The 25531-nt window shown below is 36.5% G+C and overlaps 1 protein-coding gene and 1 long non-coding RNA gene across 2 annotated transcripts; both read right to left on the bottom strand.

The window, feature by feature from the left end:
* Positions 1-9968: 9968 nt before the first annotated feature.
* Positions 9969-19682, bottom strand: LOC136071249 (uncharacterized). The gene is made up of 3 exons (XR_010632543.1): positions 19054-19682; positions 16479-16508; positions 9969-10351 (listed from the first exon to the last, which is right to left on the bottom strand). It is a non-coding gene; the product is annotated as an uncharacterized LOC136071249 (long non-coding RNA).
* A 1876-nt stretch (positions 19683-21558) lies between these two features.
* On the bottom strand, positions 21559-23455 carry LOC112010715 (non-specific lipid transfer protein GPI-anchored 3). The gene is made up of 2 exons (XM_024043068.1): positions 23092-23455; positions 21559-21680 (listed from the first exon to the last, which is right to left on the bottom strand). Exons 1-2 carry the CDS (start codon positions 23453-23455, stop codon positions 21559-21561), a joined length of 486 nt encoding a protein of 161 aa, XP_023898836.1.
* Positions 23456-25531: the final 2076 nt, after the last annotated feature.

Genomic DNA, 25531 nt, shown 5'->3' with positions numbered 1-25531 from the left:
CTGAGACATGACAATTGGAGATAGGTGCTTGCTAGCTAGATATTGCTTGGATTAGAAAATGGGTCAATATAGAACTCCTTAATTATTTCATTTATCAAAACTAAAGTAATTAAGGTGAAATTTTTACACAAACATGAAACAACAAAGCCAGGTGACAGTGAAAACAAGGGATTGGAATTTGAACTGCCCAATCAAATTCATTTCTATAAGGGTACGTTTGGTACGCTGTAATAGCTCTTATAATGGAATAGTTATTCATGTGTAATATCAATTCAGTCATTTGGTTGCATCTTTATTACATAGATTAGTTATTACATTGGAATAACTATTCTTTAAATTGAAGAATAGCTATTCCAATTTAAAATGGATGTAATAGCTATTCCTTAGTGTATATAATGTGATTTAAAATTAATATATTTCCCAAAATATAAAGTTTCCTTATACATCATATTTTACAAGTTTTCCATATGTAACAACCAACCTTATGAATAGTAATAATTATTCCATTACAATGTCTTCTATTATCAGTAATAAAGATTACTATTCCTAATGTAATTTATATTCAGTGTACCAAATGTACCATAAAACTATAGATTAAAGCCGGCCAAATTTGCACTAGTGCACAAGGATTAGGCTATACCCTTACCCAGCTCTAGGTTAGGTTCTGTTGTCTGCCACATTAAACATACATACTATTTCATTAGAAAATTAAAATTTAAAAGGCCTTAAAGGAGACTTTACCTTAGATTATTTTTTTTGTCCAAAATATATTTATAAGTTAATTATCTCTCACTTACTTAAAAAGACCAATCACAGCGTCAATCAGTGGCGACTCCAGGAATTTTTTTTAGGATGTTCCTCAATAAGTATAAATTACACAATCTAATAAAAAGAAAATTTTGTATATTGACAACAACAACAATAAAAAAAACATGCAAATAAATAAAGTTTACAATTGCCTTTTACGTAGTTTTCTTATCAAATATTTGTCCATAATTTTAGCAAAACAATAAACAAAAAACAAAAAACAAAAAACTATAAAATATTAATTATTGTTGTTTAGTTGTTTCATTAATTTATTTGTCTTTTATAAACTATAATTTGTTATATTATTGTTTCATTAATTATAAAATTATTAATTATTATTTAGTCTAACATAATTTAATTTGTTTGTCTTTTATAATGTATTTTTCATTATTATTTAGCCTAACATAATTTAGTTGTTTAATTTGTTTATTAATTGTCTTCTATAATTTATTATGTGTATAATTAATATGTATAATATTATTAAAAGTTGAGTGGGCCATTTCGATACCGACCTATTTCGATGTATTGTTTCAGAGTATTTTGGATCCTTAAAATAATATATATATATATATATATATATATTATTACTATTATATAAAATAATGAATTAAATTTAATATTTAAATAAAATTGGATTAAAATATTTATTTATAATTTTTTTATAAATAAAATTCACATTTTCATAGTTGTAAATAGTACAAATGTACAATAAATATGAAAGTCAAAGCACCTCTTGTATGTACAAAAAGAATCCTTTACTTCATATATATATATATATATATATTCTAGAAATAGTAGAAATATTACTCTTGTATAAGTATTGTTAAGTTACTAGCACCTTATCAATCACTCACTATTTTTTTTTTAAATAATAAAAAAAACAGCCTTTAGCATTCTACTCTAGATACAGCTGGAAACCAATACATTGAAACTTGAAACTATTTAGGCTTAGTAACACGTTTGCTGATCTTATGATTTTATTTTTTATTTTTTTAAGATTCATCTCTTCTAAGGAGTCTAGATTGTTGGTTTGTCTTCTCTTCTTGTAGTCTTCGTCTTCGTCGTTTGAATGTCCCAGATCTTTATCGTAAGTCTCTTATATTCTCATCTTCTTTCTTCTTTTTCTTTATCTTACCCTCTACATTCTCGTCACAACCACTTCTTCACTTTTTTTTTCTTCTCTTTTGTGTCAGATACAAAACTAGTATCGGCTGAAATCCACATTTCAGTCGGAATGGCATGGAATCAATAACATTGGTTGAAGGTGTTCCTATTTTTTTTTTAAGGGTAAACAAATAATTTTTTTTTTTTCAGGCCAGGGTGTTCCTGGGAACACCCTGGCCTGAACGTGGCACTGCCACTAATGGCCTTGCTTCTGTATGCTAGTCAAAATGGTTTCTTTCCTGTAGGCATCTTTGCTATCATCCTATACGCCTATAAAATGCTTGGCAATTCTTCTGGCCATATACCCTTTGCCCCCTCGAGTCGAGTCTTGATGATTTTGAGCAAGGATCGGTTCGTGACCTCGACTGGTCCATTGGCCTAAGGGTAGGTGAGTGAGGAATAGTGATTCTTGATCCCTAATTGCCAGCAAAAATCTCTGAATGAGTCATTGTCGAATTGCTTCCCGTTATCTAAGATTAGTATTCTAGGTATCCCGTACCTACAGATAATGTTTCTCCATACAAAACTTCATATGTTCTTCTTTGTGATGGTGGCCAGGGCTTCAGCTTCCACCCATTTAGTAAAGTAATCTATGCTGACCATTAGAAACTTCAGCTGTCTCATCGCTATTGGGAATGGGCCCATGATGTCCAACCCCCATTCAGCAAAAGGCCACGGGGCCGTCATTGGAGTGAGCTTTTCTGTCGGCTGTCTTATGACATGGCCAAACCTTTGACATTTGTCGCATGTTTTGACATAGGCTTGGGCATCCTTTTGCATGGTGAGCCAATAGTATCTAGCCCAAATTAGCTTGTGCACCAACAACTGTGACCTGGAATGGTTTCCGCAGATACCCTTATGGACTTCTTTCATGACATAATTTGCTTCCTCAGGGCACAAACACCTTAGGTATGGGCAGAAGAAGCCTTTTTTTGTACAAGACATCCTTTATCAGGACGAAATGTGCTGCCTGGAGCTTCAGCTTTATTGCTGCCTCCTTACTGTCAGGTAGTGTGTTGTCCTTTAAATAAGAAACTATAGGTGTGGTCCAGTTGCTTCCTGAGTCTATTTCCTACACTCTGACGCCATCTATCAAAGGTAAGAGCTGAACAAAAGAAAGTATCTTACTGGGGATGAGCAAGTGTTCTACTGATGTAGCTTTCACAAAAGATCGGCTTGATTTTTCTCTTCCCTAGGGATTTGAACAAACTTGGCCTTGAAACTCGCCCATCCGTTTCCTTACTTGCTTCAAGTATTTCTTCATTCTTTCCCTTTGCATTCATAATAATCTTTCACTTGACTTGTGACCACCTGAGAATCACAGACACAACCACACTTGTGGCCCATACGCTTTGGCAAGACCTAGTCCTGCCATTAGTGCCTCGTATTCCACTTCATTGTTGGTTGCAGGGAAGTCAAGACATACACTCAATTTCATCCCTTCTAGAGAATGAAGCACTATACCTGCTCCACCAGCCTGCCTATTAGATGATTCGTCCGTGTGAATACTTCATTAGGGATGTTCTTCTGCCCCCTGGCCTTCATGTTGGTGAATTCTGTAATGAAGTCAACAACCACCTGTCCCTTTATGGCAGTATGCAGGTAGTACAGTACGTCAACTCACTTAATTCTATTGCCTATAGTGCCATCCGCCCAGTTGCTTCAAGGTTACTCATTGCTCGCTGTAAAGGCTTATCTGTCAGAACGACCACAGTGTGGGCCTGGAAGTATGGCTTGAGCTTACAAGCTGCAGTAACTAAAGCAAAGGTGAGCTTTTCCATCGGTGGGTGCTCTCTCCTCTGCACCACAGAGAACCTGGCTAGTGTAGTACACTGGCTTTTACACCTTGTCTTCTTCTTTGACTAAGGCCGCATTGTCGGCAACTAGGGAGACGGCTAGATAGAGAAATAGGTTTTACCTTGGCTGGGAGGGACTTAGCAACAGTGGGGAGGAGAGTATGTTTTTAGATCATCAAAAGCTTGTTGGAATTCAAGCGTCCATTCGGACTTCTTCAGCATGTGGAAGAAAGGTAGACACTTGTCCATCTCCCTCGAAACAAACTTGTTCAGTATAGCTACCTTGCCACTAAGGCATTACACTTCTTTTGTGTTCCTTGGTGGTACCATCTCTATTATGGCCCAAATCTTGTTTGGGTTGATTTTGCCACCTCTCTGAGACATTATGAACCCTAAGAATTTTCAAGCCGTCACCCCAAATGCGCGCATTTGCTTGAATTGAGTTTCATGTTGTAAAAGCGGAGGGTGTCAAAGGTCTCCTTGAGGTTGTCTAAATGATCATCCTCCCTTTGGCTTTTCACTAGCATGTCGTCCAGTAAACTTGGACATTTCTAGTGATGAACAAAGTTTTCTCCTGATCAAATTTGTCCAATTTATCTGGTTGTAACCAGAAAATGCATCCATGAAGCTCAATAATTGATGTCTTGCTATCGAGTCTATTAGGATGTCAACCTACAAGAGGGAGTAGCTATCCTTGAGGCACGCCTTGTTCAAGTCTGTGAAGTCTGTACATCCTCCATTTTCCGTTGGCTTTTTTAACCATCACTACATTGCCAACCAGTTGGGTAGTACACCTCCCTGATGAACTCGCATTTTGTAATTTGTGGACTTCTTCTGCTATAGCCTAATCTCGTTCTTGGGTGAACACTCGTTTCTTTTGATGGATAGGGGGAAAAGAGGGTGACACATTCAACCTATGCATCGTGACTGAAGGGTCGATTTAGAGCATGTCTTCATGACTCCAAGCAAAGACGTCCTAGTTTTCTCTTAGGAATGCTATGAGCGCTTGATGGACTAGCGGACTGGCAAGGGTGCCAATCCATTCGTTTTCTCGGGCCTAGAGTTATTGAGAAGTATCACCTCTAATCCTTCAACGGGCTCTACAATTGCCCTTTGTTCTTCAATTCTCATGGTTTACAAGTGGTCATCCATATCCAACATTACTATGTAGCACCCTTGTGCTGCCACTTGGTCCCCATGTAACTCTCCTACTCCATACTCGATGGGGAATTTGATCATTAGGTGATAGTTTGAAGTCACGCCTTCCATGAGTTGAGGGTAGGTCAACCCAATATGGCATTGTAGGCAGATGAGCAGTTGACAACAAGAAATGTAACATCCTTAGTAATTTACTGAGGGTAGTCACCGACCGTTATGGGTAATGTAACCGCGCCGAGGGGGTATACCTTCGTTCCTTCGAAACTAACAAGCGGCATGTTGGCTGGTATGAGTCACTCTCTCTCGATCTTTATCTGCTGGAATACCAAGTAGTAGAGAATATCAGCAAAGCTTCTATTATTAACCATGACCCAGTGAATCTTGTAGTCCCTACCCGAATACTAACAACAAATGCATCATCGTGTGGGTGGTGGAGACATAAAGCGTTTTCTTCTGAGAATCCAATTATAGGTTTGTCAACTCGCGCCATTTTTGGGATGAAACTTGTCAGCTGGACATTTTGAACCATCCTAAGGTATGTCTCAGGATAACCAGAAGTCGTGGTGCCCCTTACTATCATCCTTTTGTCCCTTATGGGTGGCCTAGGGCGCTCGTTATCCTTTTAGCAACCAGCTCCTATGGTGGGTTTGCCTTTTCTTTGCTGATGAATCATTGTAGTTTCCATTGTCTAATAAGAGCTTCAATTTGTTGCTTCAAGTCATAGCATTCAAATGTGTCGTGACCGTGGTCCTGATGAAAACGGCAATACTTGTCTTTGGACCTCTTGCTAGGATCTCCCTTTAACTTGCTAGGCCACGTCAAAGGTCATGTCGTCCTTGATCTACATCAACACCAAATCAATTAGGGTAGTTAGCGGGGTGAAGTTGGTGAACCTTCTAATTGGGGGTTTGAAGCGCCTATCCTTCTGTCAGTCTCTGGTTCTACTGCCTTCCGTCCCTTTTTTGCCAAGCATCTTCTTACCTTTCCTTTTCTTGGGTTTCTCTTTTCGGTCTAGCAGCGTGTCCTCTGCGTTTATGTACTTAGCAGCTCGATAAAGCACATCTATCATGGTTTTTGGGTTGTTCTTGTATAAGGAGAAAAAAAAATTCCCCTTCCGCAGACCATTGGTGAATGCAACAACAAGTATCTTGTCATCAGCTTCATCTATCGAGATAGCTTCCTTACTGAAACAGGTTATGTAAGACTTCAGTGTCTCATCCTCCCGTTGCTTGATGCTCATCAGGCATGTAGTGGATTTCTTATACATGTGTCCCCCAATAAAGTGCAAGGCAAACTGCGCGCTCAGCTCCTTGAAGGTACCGATGGAGTTGGGCATCAATCTCTGAACCACACCCTTGCAGGACTTCAGTGTAGTTGGGAAGGCTCAGCATGATCTTATCCGCCACACCTTATAAGTGCATGAGGGTTTTGAATGACTCTAGGTGATCCAAGGGATCCTTTGACCTGTCATAGGCTTCTATTTGCGACATACAGAACTTTACAGGAAGGGGGAACGAAGTGACGGGTGCTATGAAAGGCGAGTCCGTTTGATGGACCAATTCGTCAAGGTCGTTTGACACCCACCCCTTGAGGGCGTTCATCATGAAGTCCATCCTTTCCTTCATCATCTACATATCCACGACCATATGTGGTGGTGCCATATCTGTGACGGATGAATGGCTGGTATCTTGTCGCTCTTGCCTACTTGGGGCATGGCTGCCTTCTGGTCCTCCTTGGTCCCTTCTTTCGGTACTGGTTCTTTCTTGCTCCTTCTGTGACTGTTGGGCTTAGCATTCCTTTAGCGCAGCTATTCCTCTAGGTCGTGGTTCTGCTTGGTAAGGCGTTCCGCAGCCACGGCTAGGGTCTGTACCTATCTTTCAAGGGAAGCAGTGCGTGGTTCTTCTCCGGTATGTTTATTGGTTGCCATTGAGCGAGTGAGTATCATACAACTCTTTCTTTGAGAAATGGTAATATGGCTGTTACTATTTTACTCATTCCCAAGACAGCGCCAAGTGATGATGCCAAAAATCGTCAATGAGCCACACGGTCCTCACGTGCTCTAAACAGAATCTGCGTAACAGAGACAAAGAAGACCTTGGAGAGAGTACCAGTATGGTACTGGCCAAATACCCTCCGAATGTTAAGTTAGAAAAATTTCACAACTCTAGAGTGCCAGAACTTGGGTAAATTATGCGTACCTTGGTTTGTGAGGATTTTAGGGTATTTATAATAGTGTAGAGTTGGCATTCGTTTCTTGGTGGAGAGGTTCTCTCCTTGTAGGGAAGATTCTTATAAATACACGTAATTAGTAAGATCCTTTCCTTATAGGGATTCCTTTGATTAGAATTAATTGTGGGGTGCAAGATATTTCCTTGTATAGATATTCATGGCGGTCAAGCAAGGCCATGCTGGACTCGTCATGCTCTTTATTCCCATTGGCTTCTTTTACTCCCATCAGCCTCTCTCTTTTCGTCGGCTTGGGAATTCCTACCATCTCATGTAGATTCCTTCGGGTATTGGGGTGATATCGTTGGCTTATGGCGTTGCCAATTTGTACTACTTCACATGCGTATGAAGCTGATGGGTTGAATGGAGTTGTTAGCTTCTTTGTATGTAACAAGTTTATTTCTTCCTAAAAACACCCTTGTCAGTATGTATGTGTGAGAGAGAAGAAATCTTGAAACATTGAACCAAAGGAAACAAAGAATATTTATTTTTTAAAATAATTTTTTTTTAAACATTTAACTAAATGAAACAAAAAGTCAATATTTAATTTGTAATTATATATATATATATATTTGGAAGAAATATATAAATCAAATGAAACGAATATTATATATATATATATATATATTTGTTATTTTTGAGGTTGGTAGGTTTCTTGGCACTTTGCTATTCACATGTAAAAGGAAGGATTTAATAAAAGAGAGAGCTAGCTCATTTTCACGCTTCCAATTTATATATATATATATATATAATGGAAAAAAAAAAAAAAAAAAAAAAAAAAAAAAGCTAAGTTGGGAATCTATATAAATCAAAAATATGTTTTTACATCCTTATAAATCAGTGCTACAAAAAAGAGGCAAAAGCCTTTTTTTTTTTTTTTTTGGATTGACTCTCACTTTTAAAAATAAACACCCTCTCTGGATCTCTTTTCCTCCCTTTCACTTTATCTCACTCTCAACCCCTTCTCTAGAAAAATTCGAATGACATAAATTGAAACTAGTTAATATTTCTTGCTACAATTTCTTCACATTCTCCACTATTCAAGGGAAAACTTTTTCATGGTCTCCACTTTTCGTATTATTCTTCCTTTTAGTTATGGGCCTACTCCAATGCAAACTGGGCTTGTCATCCTATTGACCACTGCTTTACAGCTAGCTATACTATTTATTGCTTAGCTCCTCCCTCATTTCTTGGCTTAGTGAAAAACAATCTGTTGTAGTCTATTCCAGAGTCAAGTACCGAGCTCTTACTGATACTACTTTTGAGCTTATTCCAGAGTCAAGTACCGAGCTCTTACTGATACTACTTTTGAGCTTTTGTGGCTTTGCTGGCTCTTTGGGGACATGACTCTCGAGACCTTGACTACTCTTATCCACAACAATAATTAGAATGATATCCACATTGTCCATAATAATATCTTCCACGATTGCACACATTGAACATATTAAGATTGAATGTCACTTCGTCCAGCCTTCATTTGCACTCAGTTTCCTCTAAAAACCAATTTGTTAGCGTTTTCACTAGGTCTTATTCCCCAGGCCGTTTTCATGATCTTATCTTCAAACTCAAGTTGTCTTCGTCCTCTCCAGCTCAAGTCTGCGAAGAATGTTAATATATTATCACATGTTTAAATCTTTAAGAAATTAATTATCCTTGATCTTAGCCTAATCAAGGGCTACACATAAGTCAACTAAAATCAAGGATCCTGAATTGTCCCTGATCATAGCATACTTAAGGGCTCTCCATAGGTCAAATACTATGTGTGTATATGTTCACATAATCACTGTTAGGACATATGTGATTTGATGTTAGGAACATATGTCAAACTAGTATTGGCTAATCCTTTGATAAAGCGCACTTGTAATTGGGTAGATCTATGATGTGTTTAATGCTTCAAGGAATAAGGTTTCAAGTTCAAGTGTTAAAGCCATGCAAGTCTGTCCAAAAAACAAGTAAGAAAGTGCTGGATTTTAAAATTCAACAACTAGCATTTATCGAGGTTTAAAAACTGTTTTAGCCTGTGGCCCGACAGCTAGCTCGATAGATGGCTATCTATCGAGGTTTATGAAATTCAATTTTTCAAAGCTGATTTCACTCCAATTTGTGAGTATGTGTTTAGGCCTTCTTTTCTCACAACCCTAAACATATATAAGGATTATTTTAAGGGCTGTAAAAGGTAGCACAATTGCACAAGTGTGAAGTAAAGTTGTGTTCATGCAAATTGTGACTAGAGACAAAATTTGTCCTAGTTCATCTTTCTCTTGAAGAAGCTACTGCATTTGTACACCTTAGGATTTTGTGACTAAGGAACTTCATGATCTTCATCATGTGATGAACTGAAAAACTTTGTAGCCAACATCTTTCTCAAGTTGGCAATCAAGTCGCGTACTGGGATCTGTGCATCTATTGGTTAGTCACGTACTAGAGCTGTGCATTGAAAAGGAAAGCTTGTCACTATAGAACAAGTCCAATTACGTATTAGGGTAAGGGTTCAACTGTAAGTTGGTATAAGATATTGAGATTCTTTTACTTGGAACCACTTGTTTTGATAATAGTGGATTTTCGGGAATGTTGACCTTAAAATCACCTGGTAAGGTTTTTGCCGTGTAGGTTTTCCCCATTCAAAAACAAATCACTGTATCAATTTAATTTCTGCTGCACTTTAGTTAATTGGTGATTTATTTGTGCTACCACGTGCTTTGTATGTTAATTAACTTAATTAATTCACTTGACTAAATTAATTGGTTAATTATATCACAAGTGATCAATACATTCTTGGCCTATCAATCACATTAGTACAACACTCTTGATATACATAAATATAGAGGTTATTCAAAACTTTTCCGCTAGTTCTTTCTTTGTCCACTTTATTCAACTATAGGAATGGAATTCAATATTTTTAGTTTACTTGTAGGTCAACAGTTACTTTATCAGGGCTTATACAATATTTAGAACAAACAAACCACAATTGAATTTAGGAAGATCCACTTAAATGCTAGAGTAGTTCCACCAACACAGCCAGCTTTTCTGACTGTGTACCAAAATGGCATTCACTCCGGGACTATATTCTAATCTATCAAGCCTGGGTTGCTGAAATAATTACAGCCACAAAGAAAATTGCCAAACCAAATAGACCAAAGTGATCCCATAGGCTGCACTTTTTAGACTCCTTGAAGGTGTAGAGTCATGTGAGGAAGAACCTGATAGAGAAAACAAATTATAAAATTAAATTAAGAAAAAGAAGAAGAAAAATAAAATAAAAAAAGAGGTTAAAATCTAATTTCAACATTTTATTTACACGACTTGTATTCAAACACCGGGCATAATTTTTTATTTTTTTTAAATAAAAATAAAGCATGTAATTATAACTAAGATTAAAAGCAATTCAGAAGATTAAAACATTTCTACTAATTACTACCGCGCACCCTAGGTGCGGTGGTCACTCTACAAATATAACTACTTGTGAGGTATAGGGGTGCGGTGGTCACTCTACAAGTATAACTACTTGTGAGGTATAGGGGGTAAAGGCCAGGGTTCAAGTCTCCAGGAAGGAGCTTCACACACATATACACTTAGATTAGGTCAAAGTAGAAATTCTATCTTGTATAAAAAAAACATTTCTACTAATTGTAACCATATATCAAACATTAAAGGTTGATATATTAAAGTAATTAAATACAAAAAGAAAAAGCGGAAAAACTCTTAGGTTAAAGTGAGAGCATCGTAAACTTGGCATTATTCAATAAACATCTTAATTAGAATCAAAATTGGATTTGAACATATTCACTCTCCTCTAGGTTGGAGCTTTTCCTCTCACTTTGGGTGAGCTTTTCCTCCACTACCTCCATCACAATAACAATGGATTCTATTCTATTACTTCTATTTTGTCTATCACAATACCATTGAGTCACAAACATGGATCCGGATTTTATCGAAAGAATGCAGAGAATAAACCTCACAGCAGAGGAGGGTGAAATTATCCAAGTGTGTCCAAGGCAAAGAGAAAGATTACTAGAAGAATGTTCACTTAGTTTGTTTGGAAAATTCCTAACAACTAAACCAATTAATCAGAGAGCGGCGGAGAACTTGTTACGCACAACGAGGAAGTTTGGCTCTGACCTCAAAATCATCGATGTGGGAGAAGGGCTATTCCAATTCAAATTCACTATGAAAAGCCAATTGGTGTGGGTACTTAACAATGGGCCATGGAGCTTTGACAACTGTTATCTACTAATTTGGTGATGGGAAAAGGGAATGAACGCGAGCACAATCAAGTTTACACATTGCCTGTTATGGGTGCAAGTGTGGGGACTACCATTTGAATTGTTTAGTGAAGATGTAGTGATGGACATGGGAAAGGGGATTGGAAAGGCAGTCGAGGTGCATTGTAAGGGCGTCGCCGCAGACCAAGCAAAATTCTTAAGAATCCGAGTAGAGGTACCGTTGGACAAGCCACTCTGGCGAGGAAGCAAAATCAATGGTCCTGATGGGGAAGTCGTATGGGTGGCTTTCAAACACGAAAGGTTGATCAGTTTTTGTTTCCGCTGTGGAATTCTTGGGCATGAAGCCAAAACTTGTGAGAAGCCATGTGGTACGGAGGAGCAGGAAAATCAGTAGGGGGAGTGGATGAAGGCGGGATTCCGACAAATGGAGGAACCGAGTAGAAACAAGAATCAGATCCAATTATAGCAGAGAGAGGCGGTGCCGGCAGAATAGATGCAAGCAGAAACGGAACGAAAAAATAATGGCACTTCTGAAAATCATGGGATCGTGAATGGCAGCTCCGAAAATCACGGGATGAAGGAAGTAAATGCCATGAACGTCTCAAGTGTTAACGCGACATCAGTTTCGGATGGGAATTCTTTTCCTTCTATAACTGATTCCTCCCTAATGCATCTTGATGTAATTACGGAGAAGGGGAAAACCCAACAGTTGGCTACAGAGAGGCAGAACGAATTTGATGGAGTGCAATTATTCTCGGTCCCAATTGGCATTGATGTGGCCACAAAAAACATTCCAAACCCTAAACCCAACACCCCACCTACCATGCCCAAGTCATGTGAGCACTTAAGTGACACAAACACAACCACCAAGCTGAACACGATAGAGAGAAAAGAGAGGGCCAAGTCGCAGTCATACAGGAGGCTACTACCAAAGAAAAACAACCAAATATCCACGGCTCTAACAATAGGGAAGGCAAGTGGCAAGAAGAGAGGATTGGAAGTGGAGGAAAAATTAGAGATAAGTGAGAAGAGCACAGAGTTAGAGAGTAGGAAGAGACAAAAGTACTAAGGTGACAATGATAACATGCAAACACCAACGGCAGTGGCTACTTTTCAGCCTCGTGATGAGCAATGATTGTCTTAAGTAGGAACTGCCGGGGGCTTGGGAACCAACATTACAATGAATGTGCTCTCTCACTTGGTGAAGGAAAAAGCTTCCACTATTTTGTTTCTAATGGAGACAAAACAAACCATTGAGGAGATAAGATGGATACAAGATGAGTTGCATTATGATTCTATGTTGGCAGTTCCATGCCTAGGAAGAAGAGGAGGCCTAGCAATGCTCTAGAAGAATGAAGTGGACCTGCACATCCAAACCTACACATAAAACCATATAGATACCCTTATTATGTCAAATCAAAATTCACCATGACGAATTACGGGTTTCTATGGTAAGTCGGAAGAACAACTAAGCCATGAAACTTGGTCATTGCTCAAGCACCTGAAATCAGGGAGTTCAGCCCCATGGTTGTGTATTGGGGACTATAATGAGATTTTGGTATCAAGGGAAAAGGAAAGGGGAAACCCTAAACCATTACAGCTTATGAATAATTTCCACAACACGCTACTACATTGCGATTTGATTGATTTGGGGTATAGTGGAAACATTTTCACTTGGAATAATGGAAGGGAGGGTGATGTTTTTGTTTAGCTAAGGCTTGACAGGGCATGTGCAACAATGGAGTGGAAAGAATTATTCCCACAAGCTTGGGTCTCTCATCTTCAAGCTTCATACTCTGATCATGTCCTTGTCTTACTTACCACATATCCTCTAAGCCACCAACGCCGAGTTAAAAATATTCCACAAAGATTTGAGGAGAAGTGGGTGACACACCCTGATTGTGAAGTTGTTATCTAACAGGTTTGGAGTAATACTGTGACTACAAGTAGCCCTATGTATTGCTTATTTGAAAAAACTAAACAATGCAGGAGTGCTATAATGGGGTGGAGTCGAGTCACTTTTGGTCAATCAAAAAGTAAAATCCAAGAGAAATAAAGGATATTGGAGGAATTGACTAGGGACAATCCAAGAGGGCACTTGGAGTAAATTAGGAGGGTGAAGGAGGAAATTAATACAATATTGTACCATGAAGAGATTCACTGGCGACACAGATCTAGATCTATCTGGTTGCAGGCAAGAGATAAAAATACAAAGTTCTTCCACCAAAGAGCAAGCCAGAGACGTCGAGAAAATAACATTTTAGGAATATTTGATAGAGATGGTGTGTGGTAGGAAACTGATGGGGGTATAGCATAAGTTGTTGAAAATTATTTTCAAGAGTTGTTCACTTTCGGCAAGCCCCTCAGAAATGGATAAAGTGTTGAGTTCGGTGGATAGGGTGGTCACTTCAGAGATGAACCAAAGCTTCCTCCAACCCTATACAGTAGAGAAGGTCCAAAGAGCTCTCTTTCAGATGCATCTGTCAAAATCTCCGGTCCTGATGGTAAGTCCCTTTTTTTCTTCCAAAATTTTTGGCATACTGTTGGAGTTGATGTCACAAATGCTGTTCTATCTGTCCTCCATTCAGGTCATATGCTACATAAAATGAATTATACACATATTGTTTTGATTCCAAAAAATATGAACCACTGTATATGATTGATTTTCGGCGTATTAGCTTAGAAAATGTGGTAGCTAGAATTATATCAAAGGTTATTGCAAATAGGCTAAAATTGATTTTGCCAAATGTAATATCTGATGCCTAAAGTGTCTTTTTTCCTGATAGGCTGATTATTGACAATACCACTGTAGCTTTTGAAGTGTTACACAGGATGTGAAATAAGAGGAGTGGAAAAAAGGGACAAATGGCGGTGAAGCTAGATATCAGTAAAGCATATGATATGGTGGAATGGGAGTTCCTTAGACAAGTGATGCAGAAATTAGGCTTTGATGAGAAATGGGTCCAATTGGCAATGGAGATGGTGAGTACGGCTTCATACTCAATCTTGATAAATGGGGAGCTGAAAGATTTTATCCAACCATCAAGGGGTATTAAGCAAGGAGACCTCTTATCACCATACCTATTCTTACTTTGTGTTGAAGGTCTATATGGAATGATAAGAAGAGATGTGGAAAATAGAGAGCTACATGGGGTCTTATCTAGCCTAAATGGAGTGTGCATATTCCATATATTGTTTGCTGATGATAGCCTACTATTTTGTGAAGCATCAATAGAGGAATGTCATTGCCTAATGGACATTTTGGGCCTTTATGAAGCAACATCCAGTCAAGCAATAAATAGGCAGAGAACATCATTGTTCTTTAGTAAAAATACAAGAGAGGAGGCCAAACAAACGATGTAGCAAATGTTGGGGGCAAGAATTATGACGGATTGTGAAAAATAACTTGGTCTTCCAATGGCATGTGGAAAATCTAAGGTAACTACTTTTAAAGAAATGCAAGAGCGGATTGCAAAGTGGGTCATGGGATGGAAGGAAAAATTTATCTCCAAGGTGGGTAGGGAAATATTGATTAAAACTGTATTAGCCATCCCCACATACACTATGAGTCTCTTCAAGCTCCCAAAATCCCTATGTGACTCTATCAACTCTACAATAGCTAGATATTGGTGGGGGCAAACAAAAAATGAGAGGAAGATACATTAGATAAATTGGAAGAAACTATGTACAATAAAGAAGAAGGGAGGAATGAGATTTCGAGACATACAAGCTTTTAATTTAGCTATGCTAGCTAAATAGGCTTGGAGATTGTTACACCGTACACACTCTTTGTTCTACCGGGTATATAAGGCGAGATACTTTCCAGAGTGTTCTTTCATGGAAGCTGAGTTGGGCCACAACCCATCCTATGTGTGGCGGAGTTTGTTGGCTGCAAGAGAGGTGATACAAGAAGGCTCTAGGTGGAGAGTGGGGAATGGAGTCAATATTGTGGTTGAATCAGACAAGTGGCTCTCCCATAAACCTATCTTTAAAGGGGACGTGTGACCAAGCCTAAGAGTTGCGGAGCTGATTGACAAACATTCTTGGCAGTGGGATAGAAATAAGGTGGCTGGGATGTTTGCCACAAAAACATACGATGAGATAATGGTCGTCCCACTTAGTAGAGACCGAAAGAGAGACATTGATATGAAAGGAAAACAGGAAGCACTAGTTCTCCGTTAAGTCGGCCTACCAAGTTGCTATTCGACTGAAACAAAGGGTGGAAGCGAAACACTCACAAGCTGGGGAGGAAGGCAAGCTGTGGAAGATGATTTGGGACCTCAATGTGCCACCAAAGATCAGAAATTTTATGTGGCGAGCAGTGTCCAATATTTTGCCGACACGAGATAACTTGTATAGGAGAAGAGTGGCTATGGAGAGTACCTGCGAGTTCTGCCGCCAGCACCCTGAAACGGAAGCTCACTTTCTGTGGGAGTGCCCCTTTGCCCACAATGTGTTGTCGTTGGCTGGAGGAAGAGTGTAGAAATGCAGCAACAATGCGCAAGATTTTTTCCAGCTCTTCAAGTTGATGTAAGAGAAACTGACACGGGAGGAGATGGAACAGTGGTGCACTACAACTTGGGCGATATGGAACGCAAGGAACAAAGCCTACTTTCAAAATGTTCAGTCACAACCCAAAGTGATATATGAAGGGGCCCTTGAGTTGCTTGCTACATACCAGACCCTTTCGGCTACTCAAGCAACTACGTGACTGGGGAAAATGTTGTTTGTTTGGTGTTTGTTTTCAAGGGTATGGTGGGTTACAAAGTGCCTGTTTCAAAATTATTGTCTTTTTAGGTGCAACACAGTGTTAGTTTTCTATTCATTTTGTTGATATGGTCCCTGTGGTATACAACCATCGTGTCATGCTTTCAGCAGCTGCTTGTAATGTTTCTCTTTGGTCTGGTGACACACGGCCATACATGTACCTGATTATAGTTTTCTTATATCAAATAAAGTTCTATTACCTCAAAAAAAAAAAAAACCCTAGGTTGATCATCGCAGAAATTCACAATTATTTGTACTCAAAAGCAAAGGAGATGGGTCCAAAAAATATGTACTTCACTGGCATCCAACTAGTAATAAAGAAAATCCGGGGACTTACCATTGGTGGAAGATCCAGGCGGAGGTGCAACTGTAATAAAAGAGAAAGAACAAAAAAAAAAAAAAAAAGGGTCGGATGAAACAACCATAACATGCTTATAATATTAGCAAAAAAACTTACTAGATAATCTAAAAAGAATTGATGTGCAATTTAGGCCTTCGATGAAGTCATCTTCTACATTATAGTCTAATTACATTGATCCCATGGTAATCCTTTTGGACCTTTCCCAATTGCCCAAACTATTCATCTATGAATTAGCCTTTTTAACCAGTTCACTCACCAATTGATGAAAAAGCAGTAAGCAAATTTGAATAGTGAAGAAAGTTGGGAAAGGAAATACTATCAATATAACCATAAACAGCATTTGGAGAAGCCTATCATTGAAAAGCCCACTGAAACCTATAAATTCTATCACGGTTTTTCACACAGGTTGATCAGCTAAAGGACATGGACAACAAGATCCGGATAAATGGAGGTCCATTTTAAGGCAAGGATTTGGGAGAAAAATAATTTGGTAACAGTTCTTTCTTTTTGCCTTTTAATTACAATATTTTCTTTTATAATTTAATAATTACAAAGGGAATGGAAGGTTTAAGTTCAAATCTTCTCTCTTATTTTTCTTCCTCTATTCTATTTTTCACAAATAAATACATGTTACATATTCACCTATTTAATTAAAAGCTAAATTTATGGTATCCCTAATTATAATAACCTAAAATAAAAAAATTTCCATACATTTGTTTTGATTAGTAGGCATGACATCTGCGTATAACTTCTACTAATAATTATTTGAAACCATTAGAAGGATACAACTATAAGATCCACAAGAGTGAAAAACTAATTAACCAGATTATAATATGTTGATATCCTGAAGGGTTAATTTTGGTTGATGAAATGGAGAGAGGTGATGGGAGGGTGGTATTGTGGTGGTGCCAGGTGGGTTTTTTTTAATGGGTTTGAGACGGAAGAAGTGAAAGGGCATAGGTTTCGTCGGAGTTAGTGGGTTGGTGGCGGTGGTTGGCCGTGACTTGCGGCATTGATGGTGTCAGAGCTCTTGATAGTGGCTGTTAGCAAAGGCTGGTGATGGTAGCAGAACACATCGGTTGTTTTTTTTTTTTTTTTGGGTTTTGAAATTAGGAAAGACATAAATTTAGCATTTAATTAAATAGATAGACATGTGACATGTTTTTATTGATGGAGAATTGACTGGAATAGGAAAAGTGAAACAAAAAATTTAGACTCGAAAGGTTTGGACAATGGATATCTCACTACATGTTTTTAAGTTCCTACTTGATATATTTATAGGGTTGAAATCTCCCTTCTCCCAACTATATACAACTATACTTAAAACAACATTCCACAAATAAGTTTTTAACCCAAAAAAAAGAAAATTGCATTTTTCTCCCAAATGAAATGTAGAATATATCAAAAAAGAAAAATAGAAACCCGAGATCTAGGATCAAGGGTAAAAAAAAAGGTATGTGCATTTATTATTGCTACGCGTTTGTTGTGCTACATCAAAGGCCACGCCATCCACTTATTTTCGACACTATCTCACCTTACAATTACACTTCCTCCAATATTTTCCCATTCCTTTTATCTTTTCATCTCCCCATTACTATCGTAACATAACAATTCTTCCATCCTTTCATCATCTTTAATTTTTTCTTTTCTTTTCTCCATTTTATTTACTATAAAAATTATAATTTTATTTTCCATTCAATCCATATTTTATGAATGACATCAATCAATCAAGCCTAGAATTTGATAGCTTTGATCCTAAATTTAGGCCAAAAAAGAGAGTAAAAGAAAAACATGATGGCTTTATAAGAGACTGTAAAAACAATAAATTTTGGAACAGAGTAAGTTTAGGAGCACAGTAAATCTTAATAAAAATTGTCTGTTAATGATACATGAAAGATTTGTCATTATGGCAAATTTTGGCCATAAAAAATTGACGAAACCAATTCAAAATTTCTAACAAAAAATTCAGAATTGAGACCCATAAGTTGATACTAACCAGTCCAGATCCACAGTTAAATGGATCTCATCAATTACTTTTCAATTTCATGTTCAATGGTAAAATTTAGAACAAATCTTTTGGAATTTGTGACATCAGGAACTTTAAAATATCGGAAAAGTTATGGTGACGATGAAGACAAATAATAACAGGCAAGCTTTTGATGACACATCATATATACATGATTAAACCCAAACTCATCTCATTAAAAAATTCAACCAAAGAATATTAAACGATATCAAAACTAAATATTCAAATAAAAACAAATCAATTTACATGTCATAACTCACGGAACAGCTAAAAGTGCTATTGTAACTCAATAGACACATTTTTGATATTTTTAACAAAGACATCTAGAGTTCAAAATATCCCACACCAACTATTGATGTATAATAAAAAAATAAAATCCCACAAAGCATATCAATAATTCAAATGCAAGTCACTCTAACTAAGGAAATAAAGACTAATACCACCAAAAATAACCATATAAAACCGAATTCTAATTAAGGAAAACCAAAAAAAGAAAAAGAAAAAAGAGAAGAAGATCTGAAAAACCTTTGCATGATGACTTCTTGGTATCAATACCGCACTCCTTAGGAAGCTTATTAACCTCCTCCGAGGAAATGTTGTAACTCTTCAAGACGTCGGTATTGGATAACAAGTCGCAGAGGCACTTGAGATCATAGATGACTGTCTCATTCAATTGCTCACAGCATTTTACCGTTGGATTAGAGGAACCCTTTACGTAAGGTTGACAATGAACTAGGTTCTGCAAGCATGGGAAGGATTCAGCACCCCCTGAACTTGCCGGACGAAATGCGTCGGAAGTTATTTGAGAGAAACCCACAAAAAAACATGAAGAGAACAGAGCAAGCAATGTTAAAATATGCTGTTTTTTGGTAGCCATGATGTTAATTATAATGAGAACACAAACAAGGGAGGGTTTCTATATGCAGTATCATGTAAAGAGCACTGCAGCTATCTATGTAGGTTTTAAGAGTACTCCCTCGTATACAACAATTTCGCAAGCCCATGGGTTTAAGCTTGTAACTCTTAAAAGTTTGTCAACTAAATTTTGTTGTAAAAATATTGTAGCCATAGCTTTATAAGGGTTTTAAATATTTGTTTTGGAAGTTATTCCTACTTCCTACTTTGTCTCTATCTCCACTAAATAACCATTTTTTTCTAAGAAAAATTATTTAGTACTTTTTGATGTGGGAATGAAAAATCTTTTATTCCATTTTTTTTTATTCCACTTGATGCTAGTATACATACATGTACTTGGTATTTGTCCAATTATTTTATTAGTAAAGTTAGACCCATTGTAATGGTGACATATATCTATTTTTGACCACATGTTATCATCGCAATAAGTTTCGTACATTGAAGGTACTGGTTCCCAACTTTACCCTATATATAGCATAAACCCTAGCTATGCATTATGGTTTAAGATTATGCCAAGTGACACATTTTTTTAAGAAACAATGAGATTCTCTTCCTTTAACATTCAACCTTACCAAAATCGAAAGTTTGCATGGATTAATTAATTGCCCTGTCTTAAATTAGTCAAATGCATCGATTCTCATGTATTCATTCTTTATAGATGATGACACCAAATATTTATATAAAATGAATTTATATGGATATATTTTATATTAAAAAAATTATAGTTATATGGTATTTTAATTGCTTCTCTCTTATGTTTGTCCAATTGTGAGGTGTCGTACACAACATGCTCCCAATTTGAGTTTGGTTCTAATTAATGCCCCAAGTTCTAATCCTTCCAACTTCCGAGCACTGATAAAATCATGGTTTTTTATTTATTTAAAGAGCTCAAGTTAAATATATCAATAGTTTTTAACCACAAAATAACACATACACACCACACAATACTTCAAAGATGTTTTTAACATGATTTATTATATATTTTATTTCCTAGTATATTAGAAAATTTCATCAAGTCAATTTTAAATAATTCAAAACAAATAATTTCTTTTTTATTAAATTGTGTAATTATATTTTAAATTATATTAATCACGATTAATATTCTTCAAATTTTTTAAAATCAAATTTTTTTTTTTTATAAATAAAATAAAGATTACACATTAGAGTAATAACAATAATTTTACAAAATTAAAAGTAGACAAAGCAATTAATTTCAGATACTTCCTTTAAGTTATGGACCTACTCGGATGCAAATTGGAATTGTTATCTTATTGACCATTGCTTCATACCTAGCTACTATTTATTGCTTAGCTCCTCCCTCATTTGTTGGCTTAGTGTAAAACAATTTGTTGTAGTCTATTCCAGAGTTGAGTACCGAGCTCCTCCTGATGCTACTTTTGAGCTTTTGTGGCTTTGCTGGCTATTAAGGACATGAGTACTACCCAGACTACGAATACTCTTATCCACAATAATAATCAGAATGTTATCTATATTGCCCATAATCATGTCTTTCATAACTGCACACATTAAACACATTAAGATTGAATGTCACTTCATTCATCATCATCTTCAGTAGAGTAGCCTTCATTTGCACTCAATTTCCTCTAAAGGCCAATTTGTTAGTGTTTTCACTAGGTCTTATTCACCAAGCCGTTTTCATGATCTCATTTTCAAACTCAAGTTGGCTTCCTCCTCACCACCTCAAATTTAAGGAAGAATGTTAATATATTAGCACATGTTTAAATCTTTAAGACATTAATTATCCCTGATCTTAGCCTAATCAGGGCTACACATAGATCAACTAGAATCAAAGAACTTGAATTGTCCCTGATCATAGCCTAATTAAGGCCTCCCCATATGTCAAATATTATGCGTGTATATATTCACATTTGTACAACACTTTTGATATACATAAATACAGAGATTATTCAAAAGTTTTCCACTTGTTCTTTCTTTGTCCTCTTTATTCAACTATAGGAATGGAATTCAGTGTTTTTAGTTTACTTATTGTAGGTCAACAGAAGACCACTTAAATGCTAGAGTAGTTCCACCATCACAGTTAGCTTTTCTGACTGTGTACCAAAAATGGCATTCATTTCTGGACTATATTCTAATCTACCAAGCCTGGATTGCTGAAATAATTACAGCCACAAGCCAAACCAGATAGACCGAAGTGATCCCATTGGCTGCACTTTTTAGACTGCTTGAATGAATAGAGTTGTCTGAGAAAGCAGAACCTGTTGGAGAAAGCAAATTACAAGATTTAATTCAGAAAAATAACGGAAAAGGTTCAAATCTAAGTTCCACATTTTATTTATATATGACTTGTATTCAAACACCGGGCATAAATAAAAAATAATTCAAATAAAACATGTAACTATAACCAAGATTAAAAGTAATTCAAAAAAGATAAGAACATTCCACTAATTGTGACTATATAAATAAAAAAGAAAAAGAGGAAAAACTTTAAGGTTAAAGGGAGAGCATCAATTCAACTTGTATATAACATATACAAGTTTTGAAAATATTACTTTTTATGTTTAGAGGGTTGAAATCTTCCCTTCCCCCAAAACTATATACAGCTATTCTTTAAAAAAAAAAAAACATTCCACAAATAAGTTTTTAACAAAAAGCTACATCCAAACACTTGCATTTTGCTCACTAATGAAATGCAGAATAATTCAAAAACGGAAAACAGAAACCTGAGATCTAGGATCAAGGGTTAAAAAAGGCATGTGCATTCAAATTCTCAATATTGCATAGAACAGCAGACCATAGTAAAAATAACTATAAATAATAATAATAATAATAATAATAATAATAATTACCCCTAGGATCTTTTTGTGCCTATCTCAATATTTGTCTATCATGTCTTGTACTTTACAGTTCAGAAAATAGATATGGTAAATAGGTATCTGATAATTAACTGAATCTCAACTAAAGAATATCAAACATTAAAATTCCGTTAAAAACTTTTACAAATGGTATCAATTAATCAGAATTTGATAGCTTTAATCCTAAATTTAGGCCAACAAGATGAGAAATTATTAGGTCAGAATAAATTATTAGGTCTACCGAGAGGATTGCTGAAGTGGTCCTCCCTGACCTCTTAACCAATAAAATACTGACCAGTTCAAATCCACAATTTAATTGTAAAATTTAAATGTTCAGTGGTAAAATTTCGAACAAATATTTTGGATATTGTGACATCAGGAGCTTTAAAATATCAAAAATGTTATGGTGATGATGAAGACGAAAAATAACAAGCAAGCATTTGATGACACATCATATATATATGATTAAACCCAAAATTATCAATTAAATATTTCAACCAAAAAATTTAAATGATGTCAAAATTAATATTCAAAGATCAACAAATCAATATACATGTCTTGACTGATGAAGCAGTCAAAAACTTTATAACTTAATTGACACTTCTAATATTTCTAACATAGATATTCAAAATTTAAATCCTTTCCACACCCCGACTATCAAAGCATATCAACCTTAATTCAAATGCAAGCCACACTCTAACTCATGAAATAAAGACTAATAGTAAAACCACCAAAAATAATCAAATAAAAGTCAAAACCTAATTCTAAATAAGCAGAACCAGAAAAAGGAAAAAGTGGAGAAGATGTGAAAAACCTTTCTTGCATATGGATAAGTTGATATCAATACCGCAGTCTTTAGGAAGCTTCATGAGCTCCCCCGGGGTAATGTTGAAACACTTCAAGACGTCAGTATAAAAAAATACGTTGCAGAGGCACTTGGTATCATTGGCAATTCCGTCCTTCAATAGCTTACAGCATATTGCCGGCGCAATATTGGGGCCCTTCACGTATGGTTGACAAACAGCGAGGTTCCCCAAGCATGGGAATGATTTAACACTCCCTGAATCTACCGGACGAAATGCGTCGAACTCGAAACTTGCTTGAGAAAAACTCACAAAAAACCATGAATAGAACAAAACAAGCAATGTTAAAATCTGCTGTTTGTTGGAAGAAGCCATGACGTTAATTTTAATGAGAAATGGAAAACATAATCTTTTGTAAGGTGGTTGAGAGATAAAGATCACAAACAAGGAAGGGTTTCTGTAGGCAGTATTATGTAAAGAGCATTAAATACATGGATGGAAACTGCAACTATCTATTTAGGTTTTAAGAGTAGCTCCTGTACACAACAATTTCATGACAAACTCTAGGGGCTGAAGAGTTTGTCACCTAAGCTTCGTTGTGAAATTGTTATGAAAATATTATAGCCATAGCTTTATTCGGATTTCAAATATTTGTTTTGGAAGTTATTCTTACTTCCTACTCTGACTTTGTCTCCATTAAATGACCATTTTTTGGGGGAAAATTTGTGAGTACTTACTACTTAGTGATGTGGGAATGAAAATCTTCAATCTTTTATTTATTTATTTCTAAGAGCTTAAGAAGATTATTAGAGGGAGAGAGAATAGAGAAGTTTATGAGAGAGTTGTTCTTCTCCATTGGTGTCCTCCTTGAAGTGTTGATGAAGGGTTATGTTTATAGCTCAGTTTAAGGGAGTATTTTAGTAAAGAATATCAGCCAAAATCTGTCTCAATTAGCAATGAATCTTCAGAAAATCCACCTTAAAATTTGGCAAAAAATGGTATGTTTAGCTTTAAGGCATTCTTGCTATTTTGGGTAAGAGCTACTGGGGAAAGAGTAGTTGAAAAGGAAAGTATTTTGGCAAGAAAAAGATAATTTCTTTAGTTGGTTTTGGTTTTAGCCAAATGTGGAAGCCCTTCTCATTGAAGGCATAAATTTATAATGATAAAGCCCTTTTCCTAGAAGGCACCAAGATCTTGTACCAAAGCCCTTCTCATGGAAGGCACAAATCTATTTTACATGAAGCCCTTCTCTTAGAAGGCACAAATTACATCTTACAAAAGCTCCTCCCATGGAAGGCAACACTATTCATAGCTTCACAACAGCTAAAAGAGCATTTTCAAGGGGAAAACTCATTTAAAGTGCATGACAAGAAAGGCAAGCTTAACCAGCCTCTACACACAGCTGGACATACTCTCTCTTCCTCCAGTTGCACTCATTTTTGCCCTTCAATATTGAAGTTATCATGGAAACTGCCTCTCTACCGTTGGAGTCATTCTGCTGGAATGCTGTCAACTCACTAATGCTATATAGCTAGAGCTGCAAACCATCAAAGATAAGTGACTCTGCTTCCTTATCTTTAAATTTACATCATTGAGTATATGATTACTTCACCTTTAAATAAATTTTACTTTATTCCAACTACTATTACAACTATTAATCAAACCTTAAACTCATTTAAATGCATGATAAGAGGGGCAAACTTAACTAGCCTCTACACACAACTGAACATACTCTTTCTCCCTCCAGTTGCACCCATTTTTCCCATTCAATATTGAAGTTAACATGGCAAACTATCTTTCTACCGCTGGAGTCATTCTACTGGAATACTATTTGCTCACTGATGCTACACAGCTAGAGCTATGAACCATACAAAGATAAGTAACTTTGCTTCCATGTCTTTAAATATACATCATTGAGTACATGATTACTTCACATTTAAATATATATTACTTCATTTTAGCTACTATTATAATTATTAATCAAAGTTATTATATCAAACGTATATTATATATTTATTCAACCATTATCATGATTCTTAGACTTTGGCATTAATGATTTTGTAGGCTTAAAAATACGCCAGTAGCCATTGGACCACGTGGCCCAATGTTGAGTTCTGGACACAACTCCCCGAACACAACCTGGGCCTAGCAAAGTCACTAATCCAGCAGATAACATGTGGCCGAGCAACTGAAAAAGGCCCCCGAACACACATTGCACAAAAATTGAGCTTCATAAACTCAGGTTTCATGTGGCATTTTTAATTAAAATAATCCACGTTAGTGGCACTTTTTATGGAATTCAAATTTTTGAAACTCGAGTTTTTGTGGTAGATTGCTACATATTTTGAAAATAGTAGTAGATTGCAAAATATTTTGGCCAAAGATGGTATTTGGCTATTTTGGCCCGGGTTGAAGTTGGAACTTGGAACTTATTAGAAGTGAAGTTGGGTT

Source organism: Quercus suber, unplaced genomic scaffold (genome assembly GCF_002906115.3).
Source record: "Quercus suber isolate HL8 unplaced genomic scaffold, Cork oak 2.0 scaffold_296, whole genome shotgun sequence".
In the NCBI taxonomy this organism is placed as follows: domain Eukaryota; kingdom Viridiplantae; phylum Streptophyta; class Magnoliopsida; order Fagales; family Fagaceae; genus Quercus; species Quercus suber.
Note: the sequence above shows the minus strand (reverse complement) of the source record. Positions and strands in the feature narration are given on the sequence as shown.

Coding starts and splice junctions, on each gene's coding strand:
- LOC112010715 (XM_024043068.1), bottom strand. CDS start 23,455: ATGGCTTCTTCCAACAAACAGCAGATTTTAACATTGCTTGTTTTGTTC. Junction 21,681..23,091: donor CTTATCCATATGCAAGAAAG/GTTTTTCACATC, acceptor TTTCTCCAACAG/GTTCTGCTTTCTCAGACAAC.